The 15,256-nt window shown below is 44.6% G+C and overlaps 1 protein-coding gene across 1 annotated transcript; it reads right to left on the bottom strand.

Annotated features, from left to right (window-relative positions):
• Positions 1–3,414: 3,414 nt before the first annotated feature.
• LOC144739814 (myotubularin-related protein 11-like) lies at positions 3,415–13,916 on the bottom strand (the record flags this gene model as incomplete). Its single annotated transcript, XM_078622704.1, is given in 17 exon segments — positions 3,415–3,855; positions 4,782–5,099; positions 5,336–5,554; positions 6,124–6,294; positions 6,541–6,713; positions 8,172–8,242; positions 8,547–8,625; positions 9,640–9,767; positions 10,168–10,181; positions 10,183–10,257; positions 10,401–10,488; positions 10,586–10,605; positions 10,607–10,734; positions 12,740–12,878; positions 13,240–13,379; positions 13,604–13,664; positions 13,777–13,916. Coding segments are annotated over 17 exon segments (2,405 nt in total), but the record flags the coding sequence as incomplete, so codon positions are not given.
• Positions 13,917–15,256: the final 1,340 nt, after the last annotated feature.

The raw sequence follows: 15,256 nt of genomic DNA, 5'->3' as shown, positions 1-15,256 counted from the left end.
CTGTGAATATACCCAGAATGCAATGTGATCAATGATATGAAATTCTTATCATGAGTAAGATTTGTAATACAATCACATCACATCCTGAACAGTGCTATATGTTGAAACCTGCACCAGAATGGAGAGACAAGTGGACAATAACAGGAAGTAGTCTTCTTCATCTCACACAGAATCACCTCTGAACTCGTTGTATCCTACTGATGATGGGGGTTTCTTTCCTCTCATATATGATCATATTAGGATCACATTTTCAGACCGCAAGTGTATCAGCTGATATCTAAATCTCAGGTTTTATCTTTGTATCTGCAAATGAAAAACAACTAAACTTGAATTTTGCCATTCACCTTCTCTGAGCTGTAAAAAGCAGATAAGTTGAAATCACCCAGCTTGGCCAGTTTGTCAGATGCACATCTCAACTGCGCTGATCTGACATGACAAGACCAAATGCTCTGCACTTCAACCAGTTCTGCTCATTATTACTTAACTTGCCTATGCGGGATCACTGACATGCTGTTGTTTTTACATTGTTCTGCTGAATATTGATGTTTTCTGCAACTCCAGACAGTGTGTGTATTCATGAGCTTCATTTGTGACGTCACATCCAGTCTGGAGCTAATTGTGCTTCAGTATTCCAGTGCGTTGTGGAAACCTGCAGTGAGCATACAAACTAAGCTCACATTATTATTCAAAGTGGAGTACGTGTCAGCATACAAACGTGCCTGCAGAGTAGCTTCCCTCGAATGAATAACAGAATGTAATCAAGTGTGAATCTCTCCCCGACTTCTCAGGTCTCCCACCAAGCTGAGCTCCAGCCAGGCCGGCAGCCTGGAGAGCAGCTCCTTGACCGGCTCCTTGTCTCTGGGTCCCGACCTGCCCCACTGCCAGTGCTGCATCTCCTACGAGGCTCGGCTAAAGCGCCTCTCCTGTGGCCACCTCTACTGCGATCCCTGCTGTGACCAGATCGTCAACCTGGCCTTCGAGGACATCGAGGGTTTGTCCGACTACCCCTGCCCCATGTGCAAGTCCATCAGCCAGCTGGGGGGCCTGGGCCCGTCCTCCTCCGGGTACTTCTATGGGCCCTACAGCATCCTGCAGCAGTGTACGGGGAAGGGGCACGGGAGTCGCTGGTGTTGAAACTCTAACGTCAGTGATGAACGTCTTCTCTCATGTGGGACCTTTGCTTGTGTCTTGAAGATGACTACACCTGACAGCTGCTCTGTGGTGCTTCGGAGGAATGAAAACCTCTGTTGTCTGTGGTGAACAGGTGAAATGTGAGAATGCATGATATAAAAGTTCAAAGTGCCAAAATGTATCTAAATAAACGATTGAAAACATAATGGCGAAGATCCTGACATTTCTAATATTTCAGTCCATTTTTCCAGAAAATGCGCTAGAAAAAGTCATATTTTTAACAGCATTTAGCTTTTCTACCTTCTGCACATAAAACTGTTTCCTTTTGTTGAACAAATTGTCAAAACATTCGCTGTAAGGTTTCAGTTAACAGTGCTGCAAATATTTTGTATCTTTTACATTTCCTGTTGTGTCGAGCAATTTGCAGTGTTCTGAAATGATCCTCTGGCTGCACATAACAAGCACCAGGCTAGGATTTATATTAAAGGTCTTTGATAGTGCCATGTTTGTTGTTGTGTTTCAGATTCCATACTGTAATAAATAGCTATTTTGTTAAAAATGAAGTTTGTGAGCTGTGTTTACATTATTTTATGTATTTATTTCCTTTTAAAGATTCAAGTTTATATGGCTGCAAATTCCTCTACAAAATGTTGAGAAATAAAAGAAGTTTCTTCAAAACCAGTGTGATCAGCAGCTGAATCAAGTAAACATGCCTGGAGTATTTCCAAGAAATACTCCAGGTGCTACACAATCAACTATGCTACAACAATTTATCAACAGACAAAACTTTTTTTTTTTTTTTTTACTTTTTACAATTACAGGTGAGTTTTTATTTGTCAGGATAGAACATGCTGATACAAAAAATATATACATCTGGCAAATTCAATGGAAGCTTGTACCAAAAGAACCCACCATAATGCGATGATGCACGTCTTTCCAACACAAACACATTGGCATCACACCTGGAATGTTGGAAACTTGCTGACATCAATGTGATATCTGTGACACGGTGAATATTTACATCCGGTGATTCCTGGTGCTATCAGGTGAGGTACCTCTGGAGATGAGAACAGCTGCTGTTGTCGTTATGCTGAAGGAAATTTAGAAAAACAAATACAAAACGTCGAGGTGCAAGACACGCCACATTCCACTCATTCCTTACAGAAAGCAGATCTGAACAATCACTACTTGACCTGTGCTTTATGCAAATGAGATGCTAATTAGCCCAACCTTGGCTCCTACGAAAAAACTTGATCTACTTCAACATTCTGCCTCATTTCTCACCTCAGCTGCTTCCAAAGCACAAATGTTTTTAAGCTGTTAAAGGAAGTCTGTGAGCCAGCGTCCATGTTTCTGAAGGAGCATCATAACCTCAGCAGGCTGGAACACTCAATGTGCCTGCACCTTTAAGAGGCTTTAAATACCATCTTTCACCTACACACTGGCTGCATGCTGATACACCACCGGCCAGGAAACAGAAAAGTAAACACAGGAAAGATTAGCTTCCCTTCACTTCCAACACTGGTACCTTCTTAAGGTTTGGAAAAAGAACCTCTTTTGTTTTGTTGCATTCCACCACAAATACTCCATTTGGTAAGAAGTGGCTGAAAATCATGACCTGACGGTTTCCATGACATCACTAAAGCCCTGAAAGTGTCTCGGTCAAGCAGGAACTGAATTCTGATATCTGACAGAGGCTGCAGAACACTGAGCTCAATCTCGGCTTCTCGCGGCGCCCAAGCATGTAAGTGGGTAGATATGAGAGCAGTACCAAAATAACTCTCATGCCCTAAATTCCACATTAAAGCCACTGGTCACAGCCTGGAGCAGAGAAATACGTGTTTTCTTTGTGACATCTCTGTCTGCACATGAGCATGACATAAAGAGGCTTGAATGGCATGAGCACAAGCTACGGCCGCAGCGTGTCAAACATCACCATCAACATCCAGTCACCCATTTTGGATAAGAATGTGTCATGGAAGTTAAAAATAGACGCTGTCTTTCTTGAGGAGGGACATGACATTTACAAAAATGTTTCGTGACGGTCGACTGCAGACTGAGATGATGTCAAGAGCCCTCTCCTCCAGAAGTCTTTGCTGTGCTGCGAATTAGATGCTGTTACACCAACAGAATACTGAAGAACAAATGTACAAATATACAAAACATTGTCAAATTTTCGTGTACAGTACAGATGATGCGTCAAGGAGTTAAGCGCTCCTGATAATTTCATTCTGCTGCAGTCAACATCCGTGTCGCCTCAGCACTTGGGCGAGTGATGAGGTTCTAGAGGGAAGCTATCGACGACCTGTTGCTCTTCGGCAGCTTGGAGTTACTGGGTGGCGCTGGAGAGTGGTGCTGGTCGGCACGAGCCTCCGACACTGAGGAGTGCCCGAACAAGAAGGTGTGCTTGTTGCTGCCACTGTCTTTCCGGCTGGGTGGTCTGGAGGTAGGGGCAGGACCGCCCCCGGTCTGATGGTTGATGGAGGTAGGCACGGGTGCTGGGCGGGCCACGCCTTGAGTTCTCGAAGCTGGGAAGAGGAAAGTGCCGTTGTTGGCATTCTGGTTGAGGTTGGTGTCAGTCCGCCGGGGCTCAGCCGTCTTGGTGGGTGGATTTGGATCGGAGCTGGTGGACACCTGTGCTAGCTTCTCTTTGAGTTGCTGGACCTCCTGGGCCAGTCGCTCCACAGGGTGGGGGTGATTGGCGGAGACAGGGTGGGAGAACGCCTGCAGACGGAGAGTAATAGGGTCATTTCCAACCTACATGTCATGATGGACATGGTGAGCAGCAGAACCAAAACAAACAGTACACAAAGTACATAAAGGATGTATGGAAACAAATATAAATATAAAGAAGAAAAAATAAAATATGAAAGATATATTACAAATAAATATAAAAAATCTTAATCGTGTCACTTCGAACCTGAGTAATGATGAAAGCAGAATGTTCTCTAAAACTCTGGCTGCCACCCACTCAGACCACTCTGTACGTCACCATGGGGACACAGTGAGGCTGACTGTTGTACTAACGTCACAAAAGCTGCCACAGCCGCACTGAGAGCCGCTGTTCAACAACTGCAGCTCATCTGCACAAAGGAGCATCGTCTATTGAGCGAGCAGTCACGATGTGAGAGGATGTGGCAGCTGCGATGATGCAGCCTTCAGGAGGAGCCAAATTTAACATCTGTGGAGGATGATGCACGCAGAACAACTCGGTGAAATATCATCACTTAAAACACCGAAAAATATACCAGTGCATTGTCTGCCTGTCCTTCTTCAAGGTCAGCCAGATGTTTATCAGCTGCTCAGTACTAGATATTCAGAGATTCTGAATGGATGCCGACGCAAAGATCTGATTGCCAACAAAGTAATTCACCCAACAAGCTGGTTGACTCTGGGTTGTGTTTCAGGAGCCGAGAGGGGGAAAAGCATCCTATGTTGCGCTCAGCTTTCCCTAGGCTGGGCGTAACACACAGCCACAGACACGCCCCACGTGGGTACCCGTCACCAGCTCGCAGATTATCATTCAGTAGGTTAGTGACGGTCTGCAACCGTTAGGTGCAACTGGAACGTTCAGAACTGTATCTGCAACAGCTGCACTGAGCCTTGAAACTATGGTCTGGACTGGCCATTAGAGCTTGGTTTCCACATACCTGTGCATGTAGCGCGCCCCGGAGGTAGCACTCCTTCCACAGGCCCATGCAGGGCCCCATGAGTATGGGCAGTAAGGGCTCGTAGGGGTCAAATGGGCCTTGCAATCTTGAGTTGACAGGGAGGCTCTGGGGGAACTCAGACAGGGTCCAGGCTTTCAGAAGCCTCTCCAGACCGGGTACACCCTCGGAGGATGGCGCCCTCCGGTGGGTCTTTTTGTAAACACCTGAACTGCTGCTACGCCAAGGAAGCAGGTTAGCAGGGCAGGAGAAGGTTCCTCGGGAGAGGAGGAACACAGAACCTGGGATGGTGTCAGTCTGCTGCTGGGCACATGAGAAAGGGAGGGAGGGAGAAAATTCAAATGTACTTTTAGTTCAGTTTTTAATATGAATAAAAAAAGAAACTCACAAAAGAAACATCTCAAACTGCTTTTGCTCTGCTCTCTTTTACAGTTGCATGTTATCACCACAAGAGGGAGCACTGGGCTGCGTGAAGACCAGCTCCCACCAAGTCCACAGGAGGGTATGACACATCACTTCACTATTTGAAAGCTCACTTTGTGTGTGTCCGGGTTGGTGTTTAGGTTGCCATTGAGCAGCGGTTGGAGCGGGGGGGTTGGGGGGACGGGCTGGGTAAAATGAGCTTGCCGCTGCTTGCTGTACTGAAGAGCCCAGTCCCACACTGGAGGCAGAGGTGGGTCAGCTGGGTCCAACGGGGAATCTGGATGAGGCACGTCTCTCCAGCCGTTTACTGGGGTGTAGCACTGGCTGAAGTTCTGGATGGAGTAGTAAACATGGTCAGACACCTCCACAAACACCACTTTATTATGTAATGGCAACATAATTACCATGAGGAAAGCAAGCTGCAAGCCAATGATTGCACTGGGTATAGTTTTCTCTTCTATGCAGACAAATAAGGTGTAGGAGATGTTGCTCGATTCCTGAATTTTACTGCCTCTTTGGTCCACCGTTTGAAAAGAAGCAATACAAAGCAGGAAGCAAGCGACAACACCATCAGCTGAGATGAGCCGGTGTATACACTATCTCACATTCCCTTCCCTTCTCCAGAGACCAACCAGCAGGCCTGGGGCTGCGGTCGGCCCGACTTACACGTCAGTAACAGTCTGAGGAAGACTGAAGGATCAGTCGAAACCTACTGGCAGCTAAAAGACACATCTCCTACAACTAATTTGTCTGCATAGAAGAAAAAACAAAAAAACACTGTCACTAAAAGGACAAAATGATCCTGATCAGCTCGTGTGCTGAGTATAATAACGGTGCAGGTGACGTGTGACCCCCCCACTGCCATCTTATTAAACACAGCGTCCTTCTCGCTGTCCTGTACCTGGGATCGCCGGCAGCGCTCTCGCTGACAGTTGGCCAGGAAGCTGGAGAAGAGTGGCAGGTAGATGCTGTCATGCAGGGCCAACAGGAAGTCGTCTGTCAGCTGGAATCGGGAGGGATACTGGGACCACAGCTGCCAAACACAGTCAAGGAAGAGCAGGAAGACTGGAGCCTGGCATGGAGAGAGGGGGGATGGAGATAGCATGGAAAAGGACAACAGGAATGTCAGGATTTTATGAAAGAAGGGAAGAATAAGAGCCAGGATGAAAAAGAAAAAAACGAAGAGACGGTCGGACAGAGAAAAGAGTGATCATTGGAGAGAGGGAGAAGAGAGAGACATTGATCAGAAAGGACGGATGGATGTTGGTAACTAACGTAGCTCAATCGTGGAGTTTTAGTGTGACAATTGAGCTCGCACCTCCTCCTTGTCATTGTCGCGGTGGTAGTTGATGCGATTGTAAAAACGATGACCCGCCATCACCCACTCCTTCTGCACCAAGCTCTGGAAGCCACGCTGGGTCCGACAATGGGGGTCACACATCACCTGCACCAGGCTGGACACCACACAGCTCATGTCCCGGTCCTCTGCTTCTATAAGATCACAACAGGGAAAGGACATGATGGACGTCATCACACCTGGAGTTGGGTGGGTGGTGGTGGGGGTGAGGGTGGCATTAAACGGAAAGAGACATTCAGGGCCAAAGTAAGATGCCACAAACCACAGCTTTGCCTGATTTAAAACGTTGTGCAGCCTCAAGCCTTACTTATGCTTCTGCGATGAACTGACGCAGAAAGTACCCCACACGGGTTCCCTACGCCAACGTGAGCATTTATACTTCTACGTCGTTAATCTCACTGCTGTGTCTTGTGTTTTTTGTTATACTACATGTAATAGCAACTGAAAGTAAGCAGATCTTGTTATTGCACCAACTCAAACACAAATCGCATAGTTTTCCAAAAATCGGGTGATTTGATCCGTTGATTTGACACAGAAGTATAAATTGGGCTACGATTTCTTTAAGAAACACAGACCCAACACCAGACACAATAAAGGAAAGAAAAAAGGGGAGAGGCTCGCACTGAGAAACCAAACTAAGTTTTCTTTGGCCTGTGAATGGTGTGAGTCACTGCTGTGGGATATTTACTGCTGATCCAGGCAGTGGCAGATAGGCCGCAACGCACCAAGGCTACTTAGAACACGACTGATATACGATCCTCTGTGGGAAGAAGCAATGAAAGAGCTGGTCTGATCTTTCTTAGTCACTTACAGCTGCGGAGTGACAGAGAAACCCAAACACCAGTAGCGAGTCATCTACATCCTCTGAAAACTACCAGACTAACATTCTTTTGTTCCACTTGGAAATGTAGCCTGCATCGTTAACAAACATCATCGCAGCCATTTGTATGCACTGATGTGCATTAATTTGCTAGAGGGGTAATAAAATGTGTCTAGTTTACTTACAAGCTCCTTGCTGTGGCTCTCCCCACAATGTTGCCCCCCTGTTGTATGCGAGTGTGAATTTGTGCAATGAGCCGTGAATGAGCCGTGATAATGACATTGGACTGTCAGACACATGCAGACACATGGGCGCAGACACACTCAGCTCAGATGGATTCATAGCAGAAAACCAGAGAAAGAGCTCAAATAACTCAATGTGCTGACAGAATGGGCTTTACCGGAGCTCCAGACAATCCAGGCTGACGTGTCACACATCCTTTGCCTTCTGTCACCATGACGATTTGATAGTAGAATCAGATGAACTAAGCTGATAGTTCAGTGTTGCTAGCTAACCAGTCAAGACTACAGATGAGAATCTGCGAGCCTCATAAAACATTTTTTTTATATGCATATATGTCACAACTGATTGTCAAATGATCAAGTGTTGCAGTGCAGGATTGTCAGTGTACATGTCAGAGCAGAGGAGTGTGCTTGTCTCTGGTGCAGAGCTACTTCAGGGTGAGTCCTAAGGCTGCGTTAATGAGAGGGAGGTGCCTTGAATAATTAATGGATTAAATAATATGAGCCGGGTCAGGGGTCACGTCATTCACCTTGCAGTGCCACAGTCAGGTGACCGCTGCGAAGCAGGCAGGCGACCTCTGAAGCTTTCTTCAGACACGACCTGCATACAGAGTGGGGGGTTGTTTGATGAGTAATAGATCACATTCAACAAACACGTGTAACAGTTGTGTAAAATTCAACAACTACAGAGCTGTACTCAGAGTTCAGACACAGTGTAGAACATTGTAAAAACTTGTTCCAAGATGTTTTTTCGTTCCTGCTTTGTCAGGTGCCAGCAGCATTTTGTGACCAGATTAAATAACAGGTGTGATGTACCCATTCATATTACAATGAATGAATGATCCCTGGGACATAGGAAATGTAATGATGTTTTTTGGATCCCAAATGTGCCTGATGTACCTTACCTGGTGTAATCGAGCCAGTGGGTCCCTTCCAGTGTGGACAGCCATTTGTCGTCAGGTACCGTCACAGATGTGGAGATGTCTACAAGCCCAAACAGGGAGGAGGCAAGAAGGTTATAGTATGTCAAACTGACTATTTGTCTTTTTATTCACATTCCTGTCAATATCTTTTCACTGCTGCAGGTCTTGCACATAAATTTACATGACAATACTTTTGAAATATGTGTATATGAAAACACAAATGGATACATAAGGAGGAAGTGTTTTTGTTGATCTACGTCAGGCTGTATATAGCAGTTAATAGCAGCTCTGATGCCCAAACAGAACGGCTTTATTTATTTTTACAAAACGTATCTGTTCCTGGAAAGGACCGCTTTCAACTTCCATGGCCTCCCCAGGTTTTCCACGACTGTGTAAATCCTTTATGTTTATCACAAAAGAAAAGCCACCTCATAAATGAACACCATGCATAAAATCCACATAATCTCAGGGGGATTAGCCTTTATATGATCTGAAATATCTGTTTTAATTTTCTATTGAGTTGTTACGAAGACACAAAGCCAGCTGCCAGGAACATGACCAAATTCTGTTTTCACAGGACAATCCTGAGCTGTGAAGCACTCATCCACAAAAGACAACACACTGCGCTAGCCAAAGCGAGAACTGTGATAATCTGTGACCTTTAAAGTGTGTGTGAGAGTGTGAGATGTGTCAGCATTTCAGTTCCAGGGCCAGTGGTTGTAGACAAGCCTGTGTTTTGTCATCTCTGCTCTAACCGAACCCTGGAATGTGCTGTGTGTGACAAAAACAACCATAAATACCATCTCACAAAGCATGCGTTTGCCACTTTGTGTGTGCAAGACCCATCTTACTACCCTGCGCAATATTGAAATACTTGTCCATTTAGTAAGAACTGACACAACAGACGCTTACAATCGCAATAAATAGGGATCTGATTCAACCAATTTTACGATACAATTTAATTGTTCACTCACTCAGCAGAAATGCATAGGTAACTAGAAATTGTGAAGGAGTCTGTGTTGTGTGATTACAGGTTTGTGTGTGGATAAATTAAGTGCTCAAGTCTTCTCATCACCTCCGAGGCAGAGTGTGCGAAGACGGCTGTGCGCCAGCTGGATGTCGACTGGTGAAGGCAGCTCCTCACCCAGCTCCACCACCACACACAGAGATGACTGGCAACCAAACAGGATCAGCTCCAGGTTTCTGCAGAAAGGAGCACATTCTGCATTCAACACACAACTGAAAACCATGCAACAAACACAGCATTCCTTTCCAGTTGAGCTGCATTGCACATCTTTACTAGCTTGTAGAATCATTACTTGTTCCCAATGAGTCTGTGTCACTTCCCTCGATTCAAACCGTTTAAATTGCTCATATGAAAAAAGCAAATATCATTCTAACTGATAACGGATTTTATGTGAAGCTGTCAAATATGCATACTCCATGTGACCAAAGCACAAAACACATTAATGCAAGCAAGGTGCTTTTTTACTAGGCTGCTTCAAGTTCACCTTCAAGCCTCTGTACACTTCGGCAGAAAACAATCCATCTTAAAAAACATTCAGCTACAGCTATAAACCATTTAGAAAACCTCACTCCCCACCTGATGTCGTCCTTTCTCATGGTAGATGTTGTTCTGGAAACTGGCCATTCTCAGAAGATCACTGCCTCTGGGGTGACGCCAACACCAACGCTGTTTTTGTAGCAGGTTAGTTATTTATTTTTTAAGACTAAGACTGTAAATGTCTATTTCACCACTTTTCAACACAATAGTTTTAAAAAATAATTTGCATTGTGGGACATACGACGATATTAATCGACAGAAAGAAAACTCACTGGGATACGTCCTTCGTTGAAGTGGGCAAAGCTTTTCTTCAGCTCAGTGTCTAAAACCTTCTGTGGAACCACCATGAACCTTGGCAGGCTGACAGGAAACAGCAGGAGGAGAACAGGATTGTAGGAGTACTACTGTTGACACGTCATACTGTGCGTTTTGCTTTTCTACTTGCGTATGAATTTACCTGGTGGACATCTCAAAGCGGGTCATTAACTGAACTGACTCTCCAGCCTGTGGCACCACACCTCTCCAGTTCTTGCTCCCATTCCGTGGGAGTCTCAACCAGTTCATGTGGGAGTCTCGGCGCCGGGTTGCTAAGGAACTGCTTCATTTCTGAAGGAGGAGAATGTATATTCATAAATGAAAGGTGTTGTGACATACATCACATTGGCGATGCTCAATAGATCATAAATACGTATGTTTTGAGAGTCAGTGCATTCAGGAGAGTAAAACGCAGAGTGATGACCCCACACTAGACACTCTTGACCCCGTGGGGCAGAGTTGAGCTGTAGGTCGTCTAATGACTTGTTTAAGATGGGGGCTTTGCATTATTTAGCAAAGAGTTGACAGTAATTCAGAGCCTGGCTAGTCTAGCGTGAGCTTTAACATAGGATTAATTATTGTACAGACAAGCTCCTTCCTCCCTATAAGACTGCTTTCCTCTGACAGGCACGAGGACAACACAGACCTAAACCACTGCTAATGCTAATACATCAAAGACGATCATGATTGATGATGTCCGCTGAAAAACAAAATCATGTTGTTTTTTCCAGTAAGTCGAGGGAAACTATTGTATAATCCTGCTAACAGACAAACCAACACTGGGTAAAACAGAACCTTCCTAGCCCAAGGTACTATTATTACAATTAATCATGGTTCGTCCACAAACCAAGTTTTTCATTTACCGCCCAGGATCAGAAACCATTTATAAGCCTCCGTTTTAAACCACTGCAACATTCCCACTGGTCAGGGTTTGAAAGACGACATTTTCATTCCATCATCACAGTGGAACATTTCATTTTGTGCAGGAGAAATGATCCTTATATATTCGTAAAGTATTACAAGGTCCTTCTAATGTTTAGGCAGAAGCATGAGAAACCAGAAATAGATGATATAGCTTCTGAAACGGAAAATAAACAGTGATCACAGATCTGAGTACATTTTGTCTCTGGAGCTGGTGGGAAATCAAAGTGAGAGCAGATGAAGGAACACGAGGAACATTTTTAAACCTTGACATCACACATCGAGCTGATGACTAACAAAGTCACACTGCATTTATCTGCTTGTGGCTCTCCTAGAACTGTTTTTTAACTTGCCATCATTCCTTTCTTTGCCTTACATGTCTCAAAAATCATTTCATTTAGAACTGAATTAATTACCTGACTGCAGAGCTACAGTGCATTGCCAGGAATAGTAAAACAATTTTAAAAATGTGTGTGGCAGTGCTTGCACCAAATGAATTAATGAATTCGCCACTAAACTGTTGTGATGCAGTTTCAGAATGAATCAAATGCATATTTGTGTTGGTTAGGTGGTTTGTATCACTTTGTGCATATTATATAAGCCTATCAAGCCCCCTTTATGTGTTGCTGGTGTCATTAATACCCCCACTGCAGAAAAAAAAGCCCAGAAAACATGTATTCATGTTATCACCAGGCCAGGAGTAGATCGGTGAGGTCGCAATCACTCACCGACACTACCAAGGGCGGCGTTCTGGAAAAGACAAAACCGACCCTGGTTTTGAGAGGCTGGGTACGTCTTAGCAATGGTGTAGAGTTATCTGAGGAGGGAAACCACAGTGAGCTCATCAACATGACAAAGGTCATGTCAGATCGACGGCCTGTCGCTCAGATCAACTTCCCTTGGCAGACGTCTCCAGGTTCTGCAGTGACCGATGGACAGAAGTAACTAGAGCCTTGAGTTTAGGCCAACACACACACACTCACCTGTACTTCACCACACGTCTTGATCTAATCATGGTTAAATATACTGCTCAAAAAAATTTGGGTGAAAACAGGTGCATCAGAGCGGCAACAATGAGACGGCCCCCCAAAACAGGAATGGTTTCCAGGTTGAGGCCACTGATACTTTTCTTCCCTCCTTCCCTCCTTTTGGCTGATTTTTTTACTGACTGACTTTCTATTGCTCTAGTTATTCATTTGGCTTGGATCAACATCTCTGTTGACAGCATGGTGCGGTACCTGGACGCTACAGAGGTTGCACAAGTAGTCCAACTCCTCCAGGATGGCACATCAATACATGCCGTTGCAAGAAGGTCTCAAGAGCATGGAGAGGAGATTCCAGGAGACAGGTAGTTACTCTGGGAGTACACACTGACCTAAAACCCAATAGAACACCTCTGGGACATTATGTTTAGGTCCATCCGGCGCCGCCAGGTTGCTCCTCAGACTGTCCAGGAGCTCAGTGATGCCCTGGTCAAGATCTGGGAGGAGATCCCCCAAGACACCATTCATCATCTTATTAGGAGGATGCCCCGACGGTTGTCAGGCATGCGTACAAGCACGTGGGGCCACACAAACTACTGAGAATCTTTTTGAGTTGCTACAATGACATTTTGGCAAAATGGACCAGTCTGCTGCATCATTATTCAATTTCATTTTTGGGGTGTCTTTGATTTCCCCCCTCTATAGGGTGATAATTTTCATTTCTATCCAATTATGTGGCATCATTTTGTTACTAATACATCACCTACTCATTATCAGGAAAGATATTCAAGATCATTTCCCCCCCCCCCCCGTTTAGATCTGATGTGTTTTCAAAGTGTTCCCTTAATTTTTTTGAGCAGTAGTATGTTCAAATCAGGAGATGGGGCCTCACCTCTAAGACCTGAGCATCAGGAGTGAGGCGGTCAAACAGGAAGCAGATGACTCGCAGGTCTCGACAGTAAAGTACCAGCTCCTCTGGAGTGAACTTCAGAGAGGAGTTTGGCGTTACTAGCTTGGTCCTGTTTGGGCCCACTGCAAAATGTAAAAAGGATTTGCTAAACTCATAATAAATGGTCTGGATCTTATGAGACCTTATACACCATCAGCTACAGTCATTCTTGTTAGTTGTATCATGGACAGTACTGCAGCAAAGGGCGTTACGAACATGCCTTTTTGTTACTGAATTCAAACAGGGCTTCTCATTTTAGGCACTACAAGCTATTACATTAGATTCCACTTTAAAAACCTTTACTTACCAACCACAACCTTCTCTATGGATGCTAATGCCACATCATGATCTCCTAAAAGAACGGGGGTCTGCATTGTCCCTGCATCATTAATAAACCATGGAGAATATATCAACAATACAATTTGAAATGTTGTTCTTTTAATGAATTATGTGTTTAAATCACTAGTGTGACAAACTCACATCAGGTATGTGGCTGTCCTGCGGTACGAAGGCAACTCTGAAAGTGAGTAACAAAGAGGGGTCCCAGACAGCCAACCTCTTTCCTTCTCTGGCAGTCAACTTCTTCCTCACCATAACAGCTCTCTGAAGTACACACTCGCCTATACAGGAGAAAGGGGAGATGGAGTAAAAAGGAATGATGGATGTTACATGTCAGGTATATGTCAGGTTTGTTCATGTCTGATATATGACAGATCTTGGATACTAATCCATTCAAAGAGTATGTGATTGAGTGTCAATACTAGAGCCTCAGGTGTAGCAAAACGGGGAGGCCAAAGACGGACAAATAGCAGCAAGATAGCTCAAGATGAGCTACTGACTGAAAAAAGTTCTCAGGGTGAAGTGAAAGAGGCAGCAGGGTAGCAGGAGGAACTTCAGTGTCACTGCTCTTTTAGTGACACTTTGCACCCACACATTTCTTATTTTGGGGGGAAACATTGCATCACTTGCATTTTATAAGGGAAGTGGAGCACTGTCAGATCCTACACACCAGCATAAACAAATAAGCTTATGCTGGTGTGTAGGCTCTGCCAGAAAAGGACTCATGCAACAAATTAAGACTCTGCATCAAAAGACACCACCTGAACTGTGGTTGTGCAGCGTGTATGTACAGTAATGTACAGTAATTTACTGACCCTGCAGAGAGTCCTACACAAGTGTTTAAATGTGCAGTGCAAAGTTTCTAAAACAAAATCTCCACCCATTTGGATACTGGACACATAAACACACAAAAAATGTGTCAGGGGAAAAACACACACAACACAGTGGAGGGAATGCACATTTCTGACATTCTCCTGCAGGAAAACAACACCTTAGTGAGTTGGACTGAGCACTCCCATGGTAACAGACTGAGAAAATGGCCTTTTTGTTCGTGACAAGAGCTGTGCAGAATACCCGCCAGGGCAAATGTTTTCATTTTCCCTGAAAGGACCAGTAAAATGCATGCGGAGAGAAAAACATTCTGAAGAGACAGAAAATTCCTCCACTGCTCACATGGCTGACACAGCTTTGATCACATTTGACAGCATGATGATGATGATACGTCTTAGATAAGTATTTTTCAAAGACACCAAAACACAAATGGTAATTTTTCTTCACATGAAACACCATACTTTACTTTTTGCACATAGCTTCGGGGATTGTGAATGCTGTGTGATTGTGCTTCTGTCTTTAAGCCTCTAAAGCCAAACATGAAAATGGATGGATTAGAGAATTACATGATCAATTAAACACAACTGCACATGTTCTGACTAGTGATTTAAGCATTTTCAAAGGACAGCGCTGCTTTTGCAGCTCCGTTTTAATGTTCCCTTTGGGTGCCGCAGACAACAAAACATTCCTGCAGAACTTAAGGGGAAAGAAAGAGGAAGACGGGAAACAGTCCTCTCTTGGGCAAGACTGAAAGTACTATATGGTTGAGCCCAGCATGAGTAAGGTAAGT

The sequence above is a fragment of the Lampetra planeri genome, unplaced genomic scaffold (genome assembly GCF_965212315.1).
Source record: "Lampetra planeri unplaced genomic scaffold, kcLamPlan1.2.h2 scaffold_1726, whole genome shotgun sequence".
In the NCBI taxonomy this organism is placed as follows: domain Eukaryota; kingdom Metazoa; phylum Chordata; class Hyperoartia; order Petromyzontiformes; family Petromyzontidae; genus Lampetra; species Lampetra planeri.
Note: the sequence above shows the minus strand (reverse complement) of the source record. Positions and strands in the feature narration are given on the sequence as shown.